Source organism: Hibiscus syriacus, unplaced genomic scaffold, assembly GCF_006381635.1.
Source record: "Hibiscus syriacus cultivar Baekdansim isolate YM2019G1 unplaced genomic scaffold, ASM638163v2 tig00117016_pilon, whole genome shotgun sequence".
Lineage (NCBI taxonomy): Eukaryota > Viridiplantae > Streptophyta > Magnoliopsida > Malvales > Malvaceae > Hibiscus > Hibiscus syriacus.
Genome location: NW_024063525.1, coordinates 7536490 through 7551922, shown reverse-complemented (window position 1 = coordinate 7551922; position 15433 = coordinate 7536490). Strand labels below are relative to the sequence as shown.

Sequence of the window (15433 nt, the reverse complement as noted above, 5' to 3'; positions counted from 1 at the left end):
TGAGGGGGGGAACCAACAGGAACAACGGAGGGGGTTTTCTTCGACCAGATAAAAAAATGTACTTGGGGCTCCCAATAGTCAATAAACAAAAATGGTAAGCAAAGGATTTTGCTCTCTTCGTTTCTTGTAAATTAACAGAAAGTAATAGTAATTTTTAAAAGTATTTTGAATTCATTTTCGAGTCCTAGCGTGTGGTGTGTGTATTTTATTTTAAAACAGAAGCAATACAAGAGTCATATCATCTTTTATTCTTCAATTTTGAAAGAACCATAAGCAATAAAAAGAACCAACATTTTTAGATTCAAAATCATTTTGAAACTCAAGTCTTTTCCATTGTTATTTTGAGACAACTAAACTAAAAATATTTGAATCGTTTTATCATTTCTTGGCAGCCTTTCGATCAAAATAATTTTAAAGATTAAAATCAGAATCATTCGAACATAAAACTAAAGTGAAACATGGTATGTTTATCTTAAAGACTAGGGTCATTTCCAGTATGTGGCTTGTGTGGGTATGTGTGAGTGATTTCGAAATAAACAAAAGGGGTTTAGAGTCGATTTACCTGAGTGGTGCAAGTTCGATGGAGTCTCGTTGACTCCATTTTCATCTGTTCGAGTTCAGTAATCAGAGATGAAAAATGGGCGTTAATCTTGGTAAATAATTTTTTTTGAAACAAAACGGCAAAGAGCGAGATAAAGAAAACTTACCTTGGCTGCGAGACAAAGCGTCGGGATGTGAGCGATTTCGTTTGGTTTTCAAGAGGTTTAGGCCTTAGATTTAGAGATTGATCGGAGAGTAGTGTGACCACCATGATGCGGTGGCCAGTTCGGTGGCTTTGGTTTAGGCCATGGAGGCTGTTTTCTGTTAATTGGAAAGAAACAAAGTAGAGAGGAGAAGCAGAGCTGTTTTTTTTTTCTTGGTTATGGGTTTTGACCGAGGGAGTGAAAGAAGAGAGTGGGGAGGGAAGTGAAGAGCGGTTGAAGGGTTTAGTTTTAGTTTACAAATAGATTAAGTTTATTTTTAGGTTAGGTTTTATATTAAAGTATTTGGGAAAATTAGTTCTTTAGCCACCGAGTATTTAGGGCAAAACTGTAGTTCTGTCATCTAATGTTTAGCGCCTATTTACATTTTAGTTACTGGTAAGGGCTAATTTCGAATTTATCCATTTGTGTTTGTTTTACTTAGTTATTTTACAAATTTAGATTTTAGTTATTATTTTTTGGAGTTATTTGTGGTACGTGTCATCGTAATTTTCTGTATATTTCATTTAGGTCATCAAATCAATTTTTGTGGGTTTACAATTTGGTATTTTTATTTTGTGTATTTAATTTTAGTCCTAATTATTAATTTATTTAATTTTAGACATTTAACCTCTGAATTGTTGCATGTTTCTTTTTAGTTCTGTTTAGGGTTTATTCTAATTTTAGTCCTTTATGATGTTGATTTGCTTTAGTTTCAATATTTATTTTGGTGTAATATTCATATGTCCATTTCAATTAATATTTTGTTTGTATTTAAAATAGTGAAGTTTTGTAAATATATCATTTTAGTCCTTGTTTTAATTTGGTTTAATTATGATTTAGCCTTCAAGTTTTTGATTTGTTGCACTTTAGTTCTAAATTTCATTTTTGGATTATTTTCATTTTAGTACCTGTGTTATTTAATGTTTGTAATTTTTGATTTTTGGTTTATTAACCCTTTAAGTTTTTGTTCTAATTTTTTTGGTTCTTATAAGTTTAACTACTTATTTTATTTTATTTATTTTCTTTAAGTTATTAATTCGAAGCCAATTAATGAATATTTAATAAATAGATCATATTTTAACTTTATATTCAACTCATAAATTCCACTATTTACGACGATACGTAAGCTACACAGTACCAATTTTGGGCGTTGTGGGGGTGCTAATCCTTCCCCACGCGTAACCGACTCCCGAACCCGTTTTAATCGAATCTTTGTAAACGCATATCAGCTTTTTGTCTTAAAACGATTTTTCTTAAAATTGTTTTTAAAAGACGTTTTTAAGTATTCGACCTACTTAACCCAAAGGTTGATGGCGACTCCTTTTTAATTTAATTCTAATTAATCCAAAATCACTCATTTTCCAAAATTAAAGTCGTAAATGTTTTTAAAACAATTAAACGATTGTTATGCCGAAAAACGGTTACGACACTCCCGATCCCATGGTTCGATTATCTTCCTAAAATTTTATAAACTCGCTACTCTAACGTAAAATCTTACATCTGTTTCTGTAAATAACATTAATGCATTTGCAGATTAATACATGCAATGGCATGAGATGTGGGGAAACTTTCGGAGGCCCCAACTCACCCAACAAGTCTTCCATGTGGACAGAAGACTGGACTTCTCAATATCAAGTATACGGCGGAGAGCCATACGTAAGATCTGCAGAAGATATTGCGTTTCATGTAGCACTTTTCATAGCCAAGAATGGAAGTTACATCAACTACTACATGGTAAGCCTGGTATATTTTAATGATGCATGCATTTGAATCAACCCTAATCAATGATTTATGTATAATATAGTACCATGTTGGAACGAATTTCGGAAGGACGTCATCAGCGTATGTGATTACAAGTTACTATGATCAAGCTCCTCTCGATGAATACGGTGAAATGGATAACCTTTTCTATCTGTCATTGGTTGTCATTAAGAAGTGGAATTGACGTTTAAGTTGCAGGTTTGCTGAGACAGCCAAAATGGGCATCTTAAGGAGCTGCATGGTGTGGTAAAGAATTGTTCCACACCTTTGTTGCAAGGAGTGCTGACCAATTTCTCCATTGGTCCACTTCAGCAGGTGAGGAATGCCTTTTAACTCTCTGTACTCAGGGATTTAAATGACCATCTGTTATCACAACTACAATTCAAAACTATAGAATTCATTAATTGATTAGTGATGTTTTGCTTTGGATTAGGCTTATGTTTTTGAGGAAGGGAGGGGAGAATGTGCTGCTTTTCTTGTAAACGAAGACTCCACAAAAACGTTACGGTTCAATTCTGGGACAGGTCGTTTGAGTTGTTGCCAAAGTCGATCGGCATTCTACCAGACTGCCAAAACATGGTGTTCAACACTGCAGAGGTGAGGACGATGCCGAATAAGAGAATTGCAACAGTAATCAAAGTGTTTGATGAAGTGAGTAGCTGGGAAGAGTGGAAAGAAGACATCCCCAACTTTTTAGATACATCACTTCAATCCAATTCATTGTTGGAACAAATGACTACAACAAAGGACGTATCTGATTACCTTTGGTACACATTCAGCTTTCAACCCAATTCATCTTGCTCCCAACCAGTGCTTCACATTGAGTCCCTTGGACATGCTGCACATTCCTACATCAACAGCAAATTTGTAGGTGCAAATTTCTAATTCCAATAAACTCTTTTTTCTTTTTCTTTTTTTAAATAAAAAATTAAAATTCATTAACTGGTGATGATCTCTACTTTTGGCTCAGATTCTGGACATGGCAGCCATGATACCAAAGGATTTAGCATGGACGTTCCAATTAGCTTAAATGAGGGTATGAACAATGTATCAATACTGAGTGTTCTGGTTGGATTGCAGGTAATCTTGGCCATATAATAAAATATATACATAAGCAAATAATTACATGAACTAATAATGGCAGCTGTTTATTCTATTTGAAGGACTCGGGGGCTTATCTGGAGAGCAAATATACTGGGTTGAATAAAGTGAATATTCAATGTTCAGGATCAAACCCATACAACTTTACCAATTATACATGGGGATATCAGGTATTTACATTATTTATTTCAAGGGTGTTTTAACATTTTTCATTGTTTATTCTATTAATCTTAACCATAGCATTACTTTTTATTTATTTATTTTGTAGATTGGTTTGAAAGGGGAAAAGTTAGAAATATATAAAGAAGAAAATTTGGAAAAAGTGGAATGGAGTGAGATTGATGATTCTACAGATACGTTACTCACTTGGTACAAGGTGAGCTTCAAGCCTAATTTACATGGTTTTCTGGTTAGTACATAAATATATTAGATAATGCTCATTATGTATCTTTATCAGACCACGTTTGATGCAACCGTCGGTGATGATCCAGTTGCCTTGAACATGAGTTCAATGCAAAAAGGACAAGTTTGGGTGAATGAACAGAGTATTGGTCGCTATTGGGTTTCATTCCATACCCCTCAAGGAAATCCCTTGCAGATTTTGTAAGTAATCGACATACCCTCAATGTTAGAATCTTTTTCAATAGTTTAAGATGATTATAAAATAGTCTCTTCAATAATTTAAGATGATTACAAAATAATCTCTGCTCAAAATTTTCTTAATTTACAAAGCGCGCATGCTCTACAAGCGTAGTTGATTGAATCCAACATTTCTTTTTACCGCTTAATGATTTGTTTAGTTTAAAATTTTCTAGTGATAAATGGTTTGTTTGGTTAAAATTGTAGGTACCATGTGCCCCGCTCATTCCTCAAACCGTCTGGGAATGTACTAATAGTGCTTGAAGAGTTGAACGGGGATCCTCTTCAAATTTCTTTTAACACCATTTCAGTTGCTAACTTTAATTCTTACGATCACCTCCCTCAGTTAATATAACCCTTCATCAAACTGTACTCTTCCATATATCGTCTTCAATAAACCATTTACAATATCTGAATTTAGAGCAAAATTAATTACCTACAGCCTTCTTTACTTATATTTTTATTGGAAAGAAGTGGAGAGGAAGTATTAAGGATTGGGGCAGTAAGTTGATGAGAGTAAGCTGGTCATCTTTCACCCAACAATGATTCAAGAAGAGCAGCTTCCTCTTCCTGCCCAAAATATAAAAATAAAATGGCAGACGAACCAATTATTTTAAGTCATTTCAGCAACAAGAGTGAGAACAAGGTAATTATTAAGGTGTCATACCACTAAGGCATTGAACTCGGTTTCCTCATCAATGGCACTCATAATAGCAGGGTCCTCCAGGAGATCCTGTTCCCACATGATAAACACACTACTTAGGTTCATACCAGACATGTAAGTGTGGTCATATATAACCTTCTCTTTACGAAAGCTAATATAAAACGCCAAAATGAGGGATAACAATACCGATGCAACATCACTCCTCTCAAGTGAGGAAGCACTTTAAGCGTATACAATCTATATCTGTATCTATATCTATCTATCTTCTACATATATATATTAATCAATGTAGGTTATGCGATAAACCATCTTGTATACTAGTTAGTAGTCTAATATAACACCAACTCTTTGAAAGTTATACAAGGATAACTACTAGGTAGTTTACTTATAATAGAAGACTTAATCCTAACTTTGTGTATAAAGATGCACTTTTCTCTAATCAAATACAGTTGAGATGTTTCTCTTTTCAACTCTGTCAATTACCCTTTACCAAAATGATATTAGTTAGGTGAGCGGTTCATCTTTACCCTAGCTGATCAAATTTTTTTAACATAACCCTAGCTGCCAATCATGACTTCCGCCACTTCTACGTCAGATGTCACCTCAGAAATCCCTCTTCATTCGTCCAATTCAAATCTCTCCGATGTTTCTTCCGCCTCTATCATATGTTACCGATTGAATGGTGACAATTATATACATTGGTCCCAATTTGTCTGATTCTATATAACCAGTCGGCGTAAGCAAAAATATATTTTGGAAACCACACCGGTTCCTACTACTACAGATCCTAAATATTCGACTTGGCTTAGTGAAAATACCATGATTATGTCATGGCTCATCAATTCCATGCTTCCTGAAGTGGGGGAAAACTTCCTGTTGTATGAAACAACTGTGAAATTTAGAGTGCTGCCAAGGCAACATACTTGAATCTGGAAAATTCAACTACTCTCTTTGGAATTGAATGTCAACTTGCCAACCTCAAACAAGACAACCTGACCATTACTCAATATTTTACCTTCATGTCGCGCTTATGGAAACGACTTGATTTGTTCGAATCCCATGAACGGCGGTGTGTCGAAGATGGCCATTTATTCAAGAAGATTGTTGAACAGCGTCGGATATTCCAGTTTCTGTCTGGCTTGCATCGAGATCTTGATGAAGTTTGTGGACGTGTGTTGGGACTCAAACCACTTCCTTCAATCTGGGAAGTTCTCTCTGAAGTACGACGCGAAGAAAGTTGACACACGATTATGCTTCCCAACTCGCAACACGCTGAAGGATGTGCATTGCTCACTCACTCTCAACCTACTGCTCGACCAAAAACGGGGAGGCCTTAGTGTGAATATTGTAAGAAGGTTGGCCATGTGAGGGATTCTTGTTGGAAGTTACATGGCAAGCCTACTGATGGAAAGTCTTCAATACAACATCAACAACGTGATACTAAGGACATTGCGTTGTGAATACTTGCAGGGCTAAAAAACAAATGGAAGAATTGCAGTAGCTTTTTAGTTAATTGAATACTCCTTCCCAATTCACACTTGCCACTTCCTCTCCTTAAGGTAAAATTTCTTTTGCTACTTTGGCTAACAAATCTGCCACTCCTAATTGGATTGTGGATTCTAGTATCAGTAACCATATGACAGGTGATCTTCGGCTCTTTCACACTTTTCATGCTAACTCGTCTATCTCCCATATTTGAACCGCGGATGGCTCTCTTTCTGGTGTTGCCAATCATGGGTCTATTCAAATACATCCGAACATCCATTTGTCATGAGTTCTTTATGTTCCTAATCTCTAATGCAATCTCATCTTCATTCGCAAGTTACCTATCGATTTATGTTGTACCATGCAATTTAACTCTGATTTTTGTGAATTTGAGGATTCGAGCTCGGAGAAGATGATTGGTAGTGCTAGACGTTGTGGGGGGTATTTGATTCCGACAACCTTCTTTTCCCAACTATCTACTTCCTTCAATGTTATACAGCAATTTCCTTTACTTGAACCTTCAACCGATGTTATGTTATTACACTTTTGTTTAGGACATCACAGTTTCTTTTATCTTGCAAAGTTGTTCCCATATTTGTTTATCAATAAAAGCCCTAAATCTTTTTCTTATGTTATATGTCCACTTGCTAAACAAACTAAAAGTGTTAATCTATCATCTCCATATAAATCATCCAAATCGTTTACATACATGGTGATATTTGGTGACCATCTCGGGTCGCATCTTTACATGGGTTTCAGTGGTTTACTTCATTTATTGATGACCACACTCGTACTACTTGGACCATTATCATGAAAAATAAATCTGAAGCTTGTGAAATATTTAAACGGTTCCATGAGATGGTTAAATCCAATTTCAATGTTTTATCCAAATGTTTCATTCTAACAATGGTAGTGGGTATTTTGCCAATGTTTTAGGTCCTTTCTTTTAGGAAAACGAGATTATTCATCTTACTTCGTGTGTCAACTCTCCTCAACAAAATGGGATTGTTGAGCCAAAAAACAAGCATCTTCTTGAGGTCACTCAGTCTCTTCTTATTTCCATAAATGTTCCTCGCTATTTTTGAAGGAATCCCTTTTAACTACCACTTATTTGATTAATTGTATCCCTAGTAAATCGTTACAATTGAAGTGTCCACGAGATGTGTTTCTTCAATTCTTTCCCACTTTTAAATCGACGACCTCATTATTACCCCTTAGGGTTTTTGGATGTACTGTGTTTGTTCATAACAATGTTCCTTCCAGGCCCAAATTAGATCCTCAAGCATTTTTGTGTATATTTATGGGTTATTCGTTGAGTCAAAAGGGTTTTAGGTGTTATTGTCCTCGTACTAAAAAGTTCTTTGTTGCCATGGACGTTATTTTCTTTGAAAAAACACCTTTTGTTCTTAAGACTGTTATTCAGGGGAAATCATATAATGAATATCAGTATGTTAACTCACGACAATTGTCACTTGATTTGCAGCCAACTCCATTTGACCAACCAGCTCTACCGAAACAATCAAACCATCCGATCAGCCCACTCCAGTCGAACCAAACAACATTTTCGAATTCATAAAATGCATCCTTGAAAACCAACCCACCAAAACACACTTACCTCTACAAGATCAACACATCACTTCACCTCAAATACCTCAATTTGAGTTACTAATTTACAAGAGACGACAAAGACCAATTTCCAAATCATTTCCTGAACCTAATCTCGAGCCTCCCACATAGCATGGACACTTTCATGAATCGGAACAAGAAATCCTTTGGAGAATAACGAAGGTAATCAAAGTTCTTCCACTGAATTATATGTTTTAATTGATGATAATGACTTGTCAATTGCTCAAAGGAAAGGAGTAAGAAAATGCACAAGTTATCCTATTGATAGGTTTGTTGCATATGGAAAGCTAATACATTGTTTTAAGAACTTTACAACCACTGTAGACAGCATTAATGTTCCAGATAAAGTGGAAGAAACATTGAAAGAACCAAAGTGGAAAAAAACAGTGAAAGAGGAATTGAAGGCACTGGAAAACAACAATACTTGGATTGTAGCTGATCTTCCAAAAGACAAGAAACCAGTCGGCTGCAAATGGGCATTCACGGTGAAATATAAAGTTGATGGTAGCATTGAAGGATACAAGGTGAGATTAGTGGCGAAAGGATTTACTCAATTTTTTAGAGTTGATTATCAAGAAACGTTTGCTCTGGTGGCAAAACTAAACACTGTGAGAGTGTTACTATCATTGGCGGTCAATAAAAATTGGGTACTTTATCAGTTGGACATCAAAAATGCTTTTCTAAATGGAAACTTGGAGGAGGAAGTATATATGTGAATTCTACCGGGTGCAAAGAGTAATACAGGAAAAACATGTAAATTATTTAAGTCCTTGTATGAACTTAAGCAATCTCTAAGAGAATGGTTCGATAGATTTACAAAAGTGATTATTCAGGATGGTTACAAGCAATGTCAATCGGATCACGTTATTTGTCAAAACATATTCGAACAACAAAAAGGCAATTTTGATTGTCTATGTGGATGATATTATTCTAATAGGTGATGATTCTATGGAGATAGAAATGCTGAAAAACTACTAGCAAAAGAATTTGAAACCAAAGACTTGAGTACCTTACGGTATTTCTTAGGCATGGAGATCGCAAGGTCGAAAGAAGAAATAGTGTTCAATCAAAGGAAATATATCCTTGATCTACTATCAGAAACTGGAATGAAGGGGTGCAAACCGGAAAAAACTCCCATGGAAGCAAATCTTAAACTAAGGAGAAAAGAATTGGGAAGCCCGTGAACAAAGATCAGTATCAAAGGTTAGTAAGTAAACTAATTTAATTATCATTTACTGGACCTGATATTGTGTTTCCTGTCAGCATAGTGAGCCAATATACGAATGACCCGAGGGAAAAACATTTAGAGGATGTGAATAGAATTCTAAGATACTTGAAAATGACACCATGACAATAATTAATTTTCAGAAAGAGTGATGATAAAACAATAAGAATTTTTTCGGGTTCAAGCTGGGCAGGCGAATTAACGGATAGAAGGTCTACAATTGGTTATTGTTCATTTATGTGGGGAAATCTAAATACTTGGAGAAATAAAAAATAGGTTGTGGTGTCTCGAAGTAGTGCAGAAGCAAAGTTTAGAGCAATGGCACTCATAATTTGCGAATGAATTTGGTTACAAAGACTGTTAAATGAGCTAGGGTTGTGTGAAAACAAGTGTTTTGAACTTCAGGGTCACAGTAAATAAGGAATAAGTATTGTAAAGAATCCAGTTCATCATGGCAGAACAAAATATGTGGAGATCGACAGACATTTCAACACAGAAAAGATGAATGGGGGATCAGCAAAGCTCAACTATGTTTCAACGAAGAATCAGTTAGCGGATATTATCATCAAGGCACTTCCAAGACTTACCTTTGATGAGATTACATCCAAGTTAGGTCTTTTAAACATCTACTCCCCAACTTGAGGAGGAGCGTAAGTTATGTGATAAAACCATCTTGTTTATTAGTAGTCTAATAGAAAACTTACTCCTGTGTGTATAAAATAAGATGTACTTTTCCCTAATCAAATACGATTGAGATGTTTCTCTTTTCAACTCTGCTGGTCACCCTTTATCAACAATAAAATTTTCATTTTTTACGCCTTTGGATGATTCCTTCAAAGCAAAGAGTTCCCTGCCCTTGGCTTTCAATTTTCCTAACTAAGCCCTCAAAACCACAAATTTTTCTTTCATGCGACATCTTCCCATACTGGAATTAATAAGTGGATAGATGGAATTTATGTGTATTTAATCACACCGGAAGATATTTAAGTTAGCGAGTTATGGCCTCTAGATGAGATTTGGTTCGAACATGCAAACTAACATGCAAGTGAACATCAAGAGCAAGAGCGTTACATTGCAAAATGATAGTGTTGATGACAGAAAATGAACAGAATAGACTACTTATTACCCTGTTAAAAACTAAAGGAATAGAGGACAAAGTATTCAAAGTCAAAACATTGATAATTTTTCTTGCAAAATGTAATAAGTTACTTACATCATCAGCAATTTGCAGAAGTCCATTATGATCCTGCAGAAACCAAAGCCAACTTCATCAGCATCCCAGTTCATAATAACCTCCAGGTTGATTCTTTCTCAATCTATTTATTGTATGCATCAATTTAAATACAGGCTTTAAACACATGAGCATACAATTCAATAAAAATTGAAACTCCGGCCACATTCAAGTCTGAAATAGTAATTCTCTCAAGTATACTTGTAGTTACCTTGACAGCAACGAATAGAAGTGGATCAGATGGTGTATAAATCATGTAATGAGAACCATCCTGTATAGAAAATCAGGATTGTTAAGAAATATCAAATTAAATAATGATGGTGATGACAACTGAACATGGTAATTAAATAATAATAAGGTTAAATAGCTCTTTTCCCTGCCATATCTTTAAGTAATTTAAAGCATTCTACAATGTAATTTGCATTCTAGGTCACTGAACTTGGTAATTGGTATCAACTTTCATATATGTCTCATATCTGTAAATTCACCACATTACATCACCAAACTTATATCATTAACAAATCAGATCATTTATGCTAATTTCGTTGAATACTTTGTTATGGTCCCTTGTTTACAATCGAGTCACTGGGTGATGCTTCACAGGGCTCTGTCCTTGATTATCATTTGTTCCAGGATTATGGCATATATGATTATCAAGCAGAACTCGTTGAAGGGAATTCCAAACCTCAGACTCGTTTTAGAGGGAATTTTAGGTGGTGTTTGTTTTTACTGTGTAAGGTCTGCAAAGCTCTTATGTCTACGCCGCGCAGACCACGCACAGACATTGGGCTTCGCAGACCGTTTATTTTTTAGAAGACAGAAGCTCTTCTAACGTCTGCGCGGCGTAGACGTGACCTTATGTCTGCAGACGTCTTATAACCTCTTCAAAGAGGTTTTATATTTAATTTTATATTATATTTGATTTTAATTTTAATATTAATTTTTTTAAATAATTTTAAAATTAATTTTTTAAATAAATTAAATATTAATTTTTTAATATTATATTATAGATATTTAATTTTATATCATATAAATTATTTTATATATTATTAAAATTTTATATTTATTTTAATTATTTTGACTTAAGTTTAAATATAATATTTTTTTGGATTTGTTATTTTTAAATTATATTTAAACTTTTTATAAAAAATGTAAGTATTTAAACCACATTGCTTAATAAAAAATGATTTCATTGTTTGATAATTAAGATTTTAAAATATAAAAAATTATAAATTATTTTTTAAAATTTTAAAATATAATCACAATTAAATAAAAAATAATAATAAAATAATTTTATAAATTAAAAAATATTTTCTAAAAATATCATATAATTATAAAAATAAATTATGAATATATATTTAAAAAAATTAAAAGTATTACATAATTGCATATTTAAAAAAATCATATAATTTAATGATCATTTATAAATTTTATTCTATAAAACTTATAAAACTAATAATACATGTGATTATGTGAGACTTATAATAGAATTAATAAGGTGGTGTTTGTTTTTCTAAAAAAATTATTATTGTAGTATGAATTATTTAAATTTCAGTATTGTAAAACTAAAATTATTTAAAATTTCAGTATTGCTTTTAAGTTTAAAAATCAATTTATTTATATTTCAGTTTATTTTAGCAGTCTGCAGACGTTAAAAAACAAACAGTCTTCTTCTTGCAGACTGCAGACTTTTGGTCCACCTCTTCTACTGCAGATGCCTGCAGATATGGTCCGCAGACTGCAGACCTTTTACCTCTGCAAAAACAAACACCACCTTAGACTTCTTAGGGTTTTTTTTCCTTAAAATTTTGACTAGTATTTTATTAATGATCATAAGCCTCTTTAACTAGAAGCTACATACTTTGTGAAAATAAAAGACCTATTAAGCAAGCAACTCTACTTAGGTAAGCCTTCTAAAATACTAATAAATAGGATCTTAATACTAATAAACTTCCAATAACAAACTGACTCCTAAATACTAATAAATTGATAAACCAATAATCATAAGCTAATGTTGAAAGTAGAGGAATTCTTTATTATTTTCAATATATTAAAACAGGTTACACGTTCCCTATATATATAGATGCTGAAACACCTAATTTCTAGGGATATATGCAACTTATCTAGAATAAGGTCAAATCTATCTAAAACAGAAAGAAATAAACAGGAAATAAAATATATAAGGATATGGTAACAAGCTACCAGAATCCCTAAAAATATGAAACAAAATAATGATTTGTTTAACTCTAGATTTCCTTAATTTCGGCCCTCTAACACGCAAACATATATGCATTCAAACTAAACTCCAAATAATTCTACACTCCCCCTCAAGCTGGATGGTAAATGTTAATTAACCCCAGCTTGGAACTTAGATCATCAAAAGTCTTTCTTGGTAGAGCCTTAGTAAGAATATCGGCTGTTTGAAGACATGTGGGTACATATAGCATTTTGATCATCCCTTCCTCTATCTTCTCCTTTATGAAGTGCCGATCAATCTCCACATGCTTAGTTCTGTCATGATGGACTGGATTCTTGGCAATGCTGATTGCTGATTGGTTATCACAGAACATCTTCATAGGTTCTTCACTAGAAATTCTTAATTCCTCTAGTACCTTTCTTAGCCATATTCCCTCACAAATACCATGGGATATTGCCCGGAATTCAGCTTCTGCACTGCTCCTTGACACCATTGATTGCTTCTTACTTCTCCATGTGACTAGATTTCCCCACACATAAGTACAATACCCTGAAGTTGATCTTCGGTCTTGTACTGATCCTGCCCAATCTGCATCACTGAACACCTCTATGTCTCTTCTTTGATTCTTCTCAAAAAATAATCCTTTCCCTGGTGTTAGCTTCAGATACCTTAGGATTCTATACACCGCCTCCATATGTTCTTCATTTGGATTGTTCATAAACTGACTTACCATGCCGACAGAAAAACCAATGTCTGGTCGTGTGTGAGAAAGGTAGATTACTTTACCCACTAGCCTTTGGTATCTGCCTTTATCCACCGGTGCACAATTTTCTTTAGTGCATAATTTTGTTGTTGAATCCATAGGTGTGTCCGCTGGCTTACATCCAAGCATCCAAGTTTCTTTTAATAGATCCAGTACATATTTTCTTTGGGAAACACAGATTCCCTTTCTTGACCTTGCATTTTCCATACCTAGGAAGTATTTGAGCTTTCCAAGGTCCTTGATTTCAAATTCCTTATCTAGAAGACCTTTGGTAGTATTGATTTCTTCCTCATAATCTCTTATTAGGATAATGTCATCCACATATACAATGGGGATAGCCAGTTTTCCAGCAAATGAGTGTTTGACAAACAAGGTGTGATCTGATTGACATTGAGAATAGCCATGATTCTTTATTAACTTGGTAAATCTCTCAAACCAAGCTCTTGGTGATTGCTTGAGCCCGTATAATGATCTTTTAAGTTTGCAAACTTTGTTGTCAGTTTTCGGTGTCTCAAATCCTGGAGGGATTTCCATGTAAACTTCCTCAACTAAGTCCCCATTTAGAAAGGCATTCTTGACATCTAGTTGGTGAAGGGGCCAATCAAGATTTGCAGCTAGAGATAGGAGAACCCGAACTGTGTTTAACTTGGCTACTGGGGCAAATGTTTCCTCATAGTCGATTCCATACGATTGAGTGAATCCCTTTGCCACTAGCCGTGCCTTGAAACGATTAACACTTCCATCTTCATTGTACTTGATTGAGAATATTCATTTGCATCCTGTTGGCCTTTTTCCCAATGGTAATTCTGATATTTCCCAGGTGCCATTCTTTTCCAGTGCATTTATTTCTTCATGCACAGCAGCTTTCCACTCGGGAGATCCAAGAGCTTCTTGTATGTTATTTGGGACCTGAGTGTTGTCGAGGTTGGCAACAAACGACTTGAATTTTGGTGATAGACCTTCATATGATATAAAGGTGTATATAGGATGTTTTGTGCAAGTTATAACCCCTTTCCTCACGGCAATAGGATAGTCACTGTCATCACCAGTTAGTTCACTCTGTGAGGGATCAGGATTAGGATTACCTGAAGGATCTTCACAAGATCTTGGACTAGGATCAGATTCTTGGTTTTGCTGCAGAGGTGTTGGATCTTCACAAGATCTTGGACTAGGATCAGATTCTTGGTTTTGCTGCAGAGGTGTTGGTAGTTCCATCTCCTTTTGGTTCTTCCTCCTCCGTGAATAGGTAATCAACTCATTATTAGTTGTTGATTTACTAGTGTCCAGATTTTGGTAGGAAGATTCTAGGGAGAGATGTTTAGAATTTGGTGATGGGTGAGATTGGTCAGGATTTGGAGAGAACTGAATTGATTCATCAATATCCCAAATTTGATATTCCTGGGTAAAATTGGTCTCCCCCTAAATATCAGATTTGGGGTAGTAGGGCTGGTGCTGAAAAAAGGTAACATCCATGGAGTGGTAGTACTGTTTAGTGACCGGTGAGTAGCACTTATACCCCTTTTGAGTTGGAGAGTACCCAAGGAAGATACACTTAAGTTCTCTAGGATTAAGTTTATCCCTTTTATGTTGATGGACATGAACAAAGACTGAACACCCGAAAACCTTGAAGGGAATAGTGGAGATGAGACGTGTATTTGGGAAAAACTGAAGTAAGGTTTGACAAGGACTTTGAAAGTTGAGAATCCTAGATGGCATCCGGTTTATGAGGTATGCCGCAGTGAGAATAGCTTCACCCCAGAAATGTTTCGGTACATGAGTAGAAAACATAAGAGATCTTGCAACATCTAGAAGGTGCCGATTTTTCCTTTCAGCAATTTCATTTTGCTGAGGGGTATTGACACATGAGCTTTGATGAATAATGCCATGACTCAAGAGATAATCATTGAGTATGAATTTGAAGTATTCTTTGGCATTGTCAGTTTTCAGAATTTGGATTTTGGCTTGGAATTGAGTTTGTATCATGGTGTTGAAGTTTTT

General features: G+C 34.8%; 2 protein-coding genes across 2 annotated transcripts in view; one reads left to right on the top strand and one right to left on the bottom strand.

The window, feature by feature from the left end:
* The first annotated feature begins 2977 nt into the window (after positions 1 to 2977).
* On the top strand, positions 2978 to 4599 carry LOC120195529 (beta-galactosidase 6-like). Its single transcript, XM_039197529.1, has 5 exons — positions 2978 to 3584; positions 3668 to 3775; positions 3874 to 3981; positions 4063 to 4208; positions 4452 to 4599. Exons 1-5 carry the CDS (start codon positions 3453 to 3455, stop codon positions 4597 to 4599), a joined length of 642 nt encoding a protein of 213 aa, XP_039053460.1. The 5' UTR covers positions 2978 to 3452.
* Positions 4600 to 4602: 3 nt separating this feature from the next.
* Positions 4603 to 15433, bottom strand: part of LOC120195465 — a 32925-nt gene continuing 22094 nt past the window's right edge. The window contains exons 7-10 of the mRNA XM_039197484.1: positions 10687 to 10746; positions 10458 to 10490; positions 4912 to 4977; positions 4603 to 4814 (exon numbers count right to left, since the gene is read on the bottom strand). Coding sequence (XP_039053415.1) covers positions 4770 to 4814; positions 4912 to 4977; positions 10458 to 10490; positions 10687 to 10746 — 204 coding nt within the window. The 3' untranslated portion in view covers positions 4603 to 4769. The remainder of the gene's footprint in view (positions 4815 to 4911; positions 4978 to 10457; positions 10491 to 10686; positions 10747 to 15433) is intronic.

Bases quoted from the DNA above. Each gene is read 5' to 3' on its own strand.
- LOC120195529 (XM_039197529.1), top strand. From the start codon at position 3,453: ATGATCTCTACTTTTGGCTCAGATTCTGGACATGGCAGCCATGATACC. The intron at 3,585-3,667 runs GTAATCTTGGCC...TTCTATTTGAAG, and splicing joins GTGTTCTGGTTGGATTGCAG to GACTCGGGGGCTTATCTGGA. The intron at 3,982-4,062 runs GTGAGCTTCAAG...TATCTTTATCAG, and splicing joins CGTTACTCACTTGGTACAAG to ACCACGTTTGATGCAACCGT.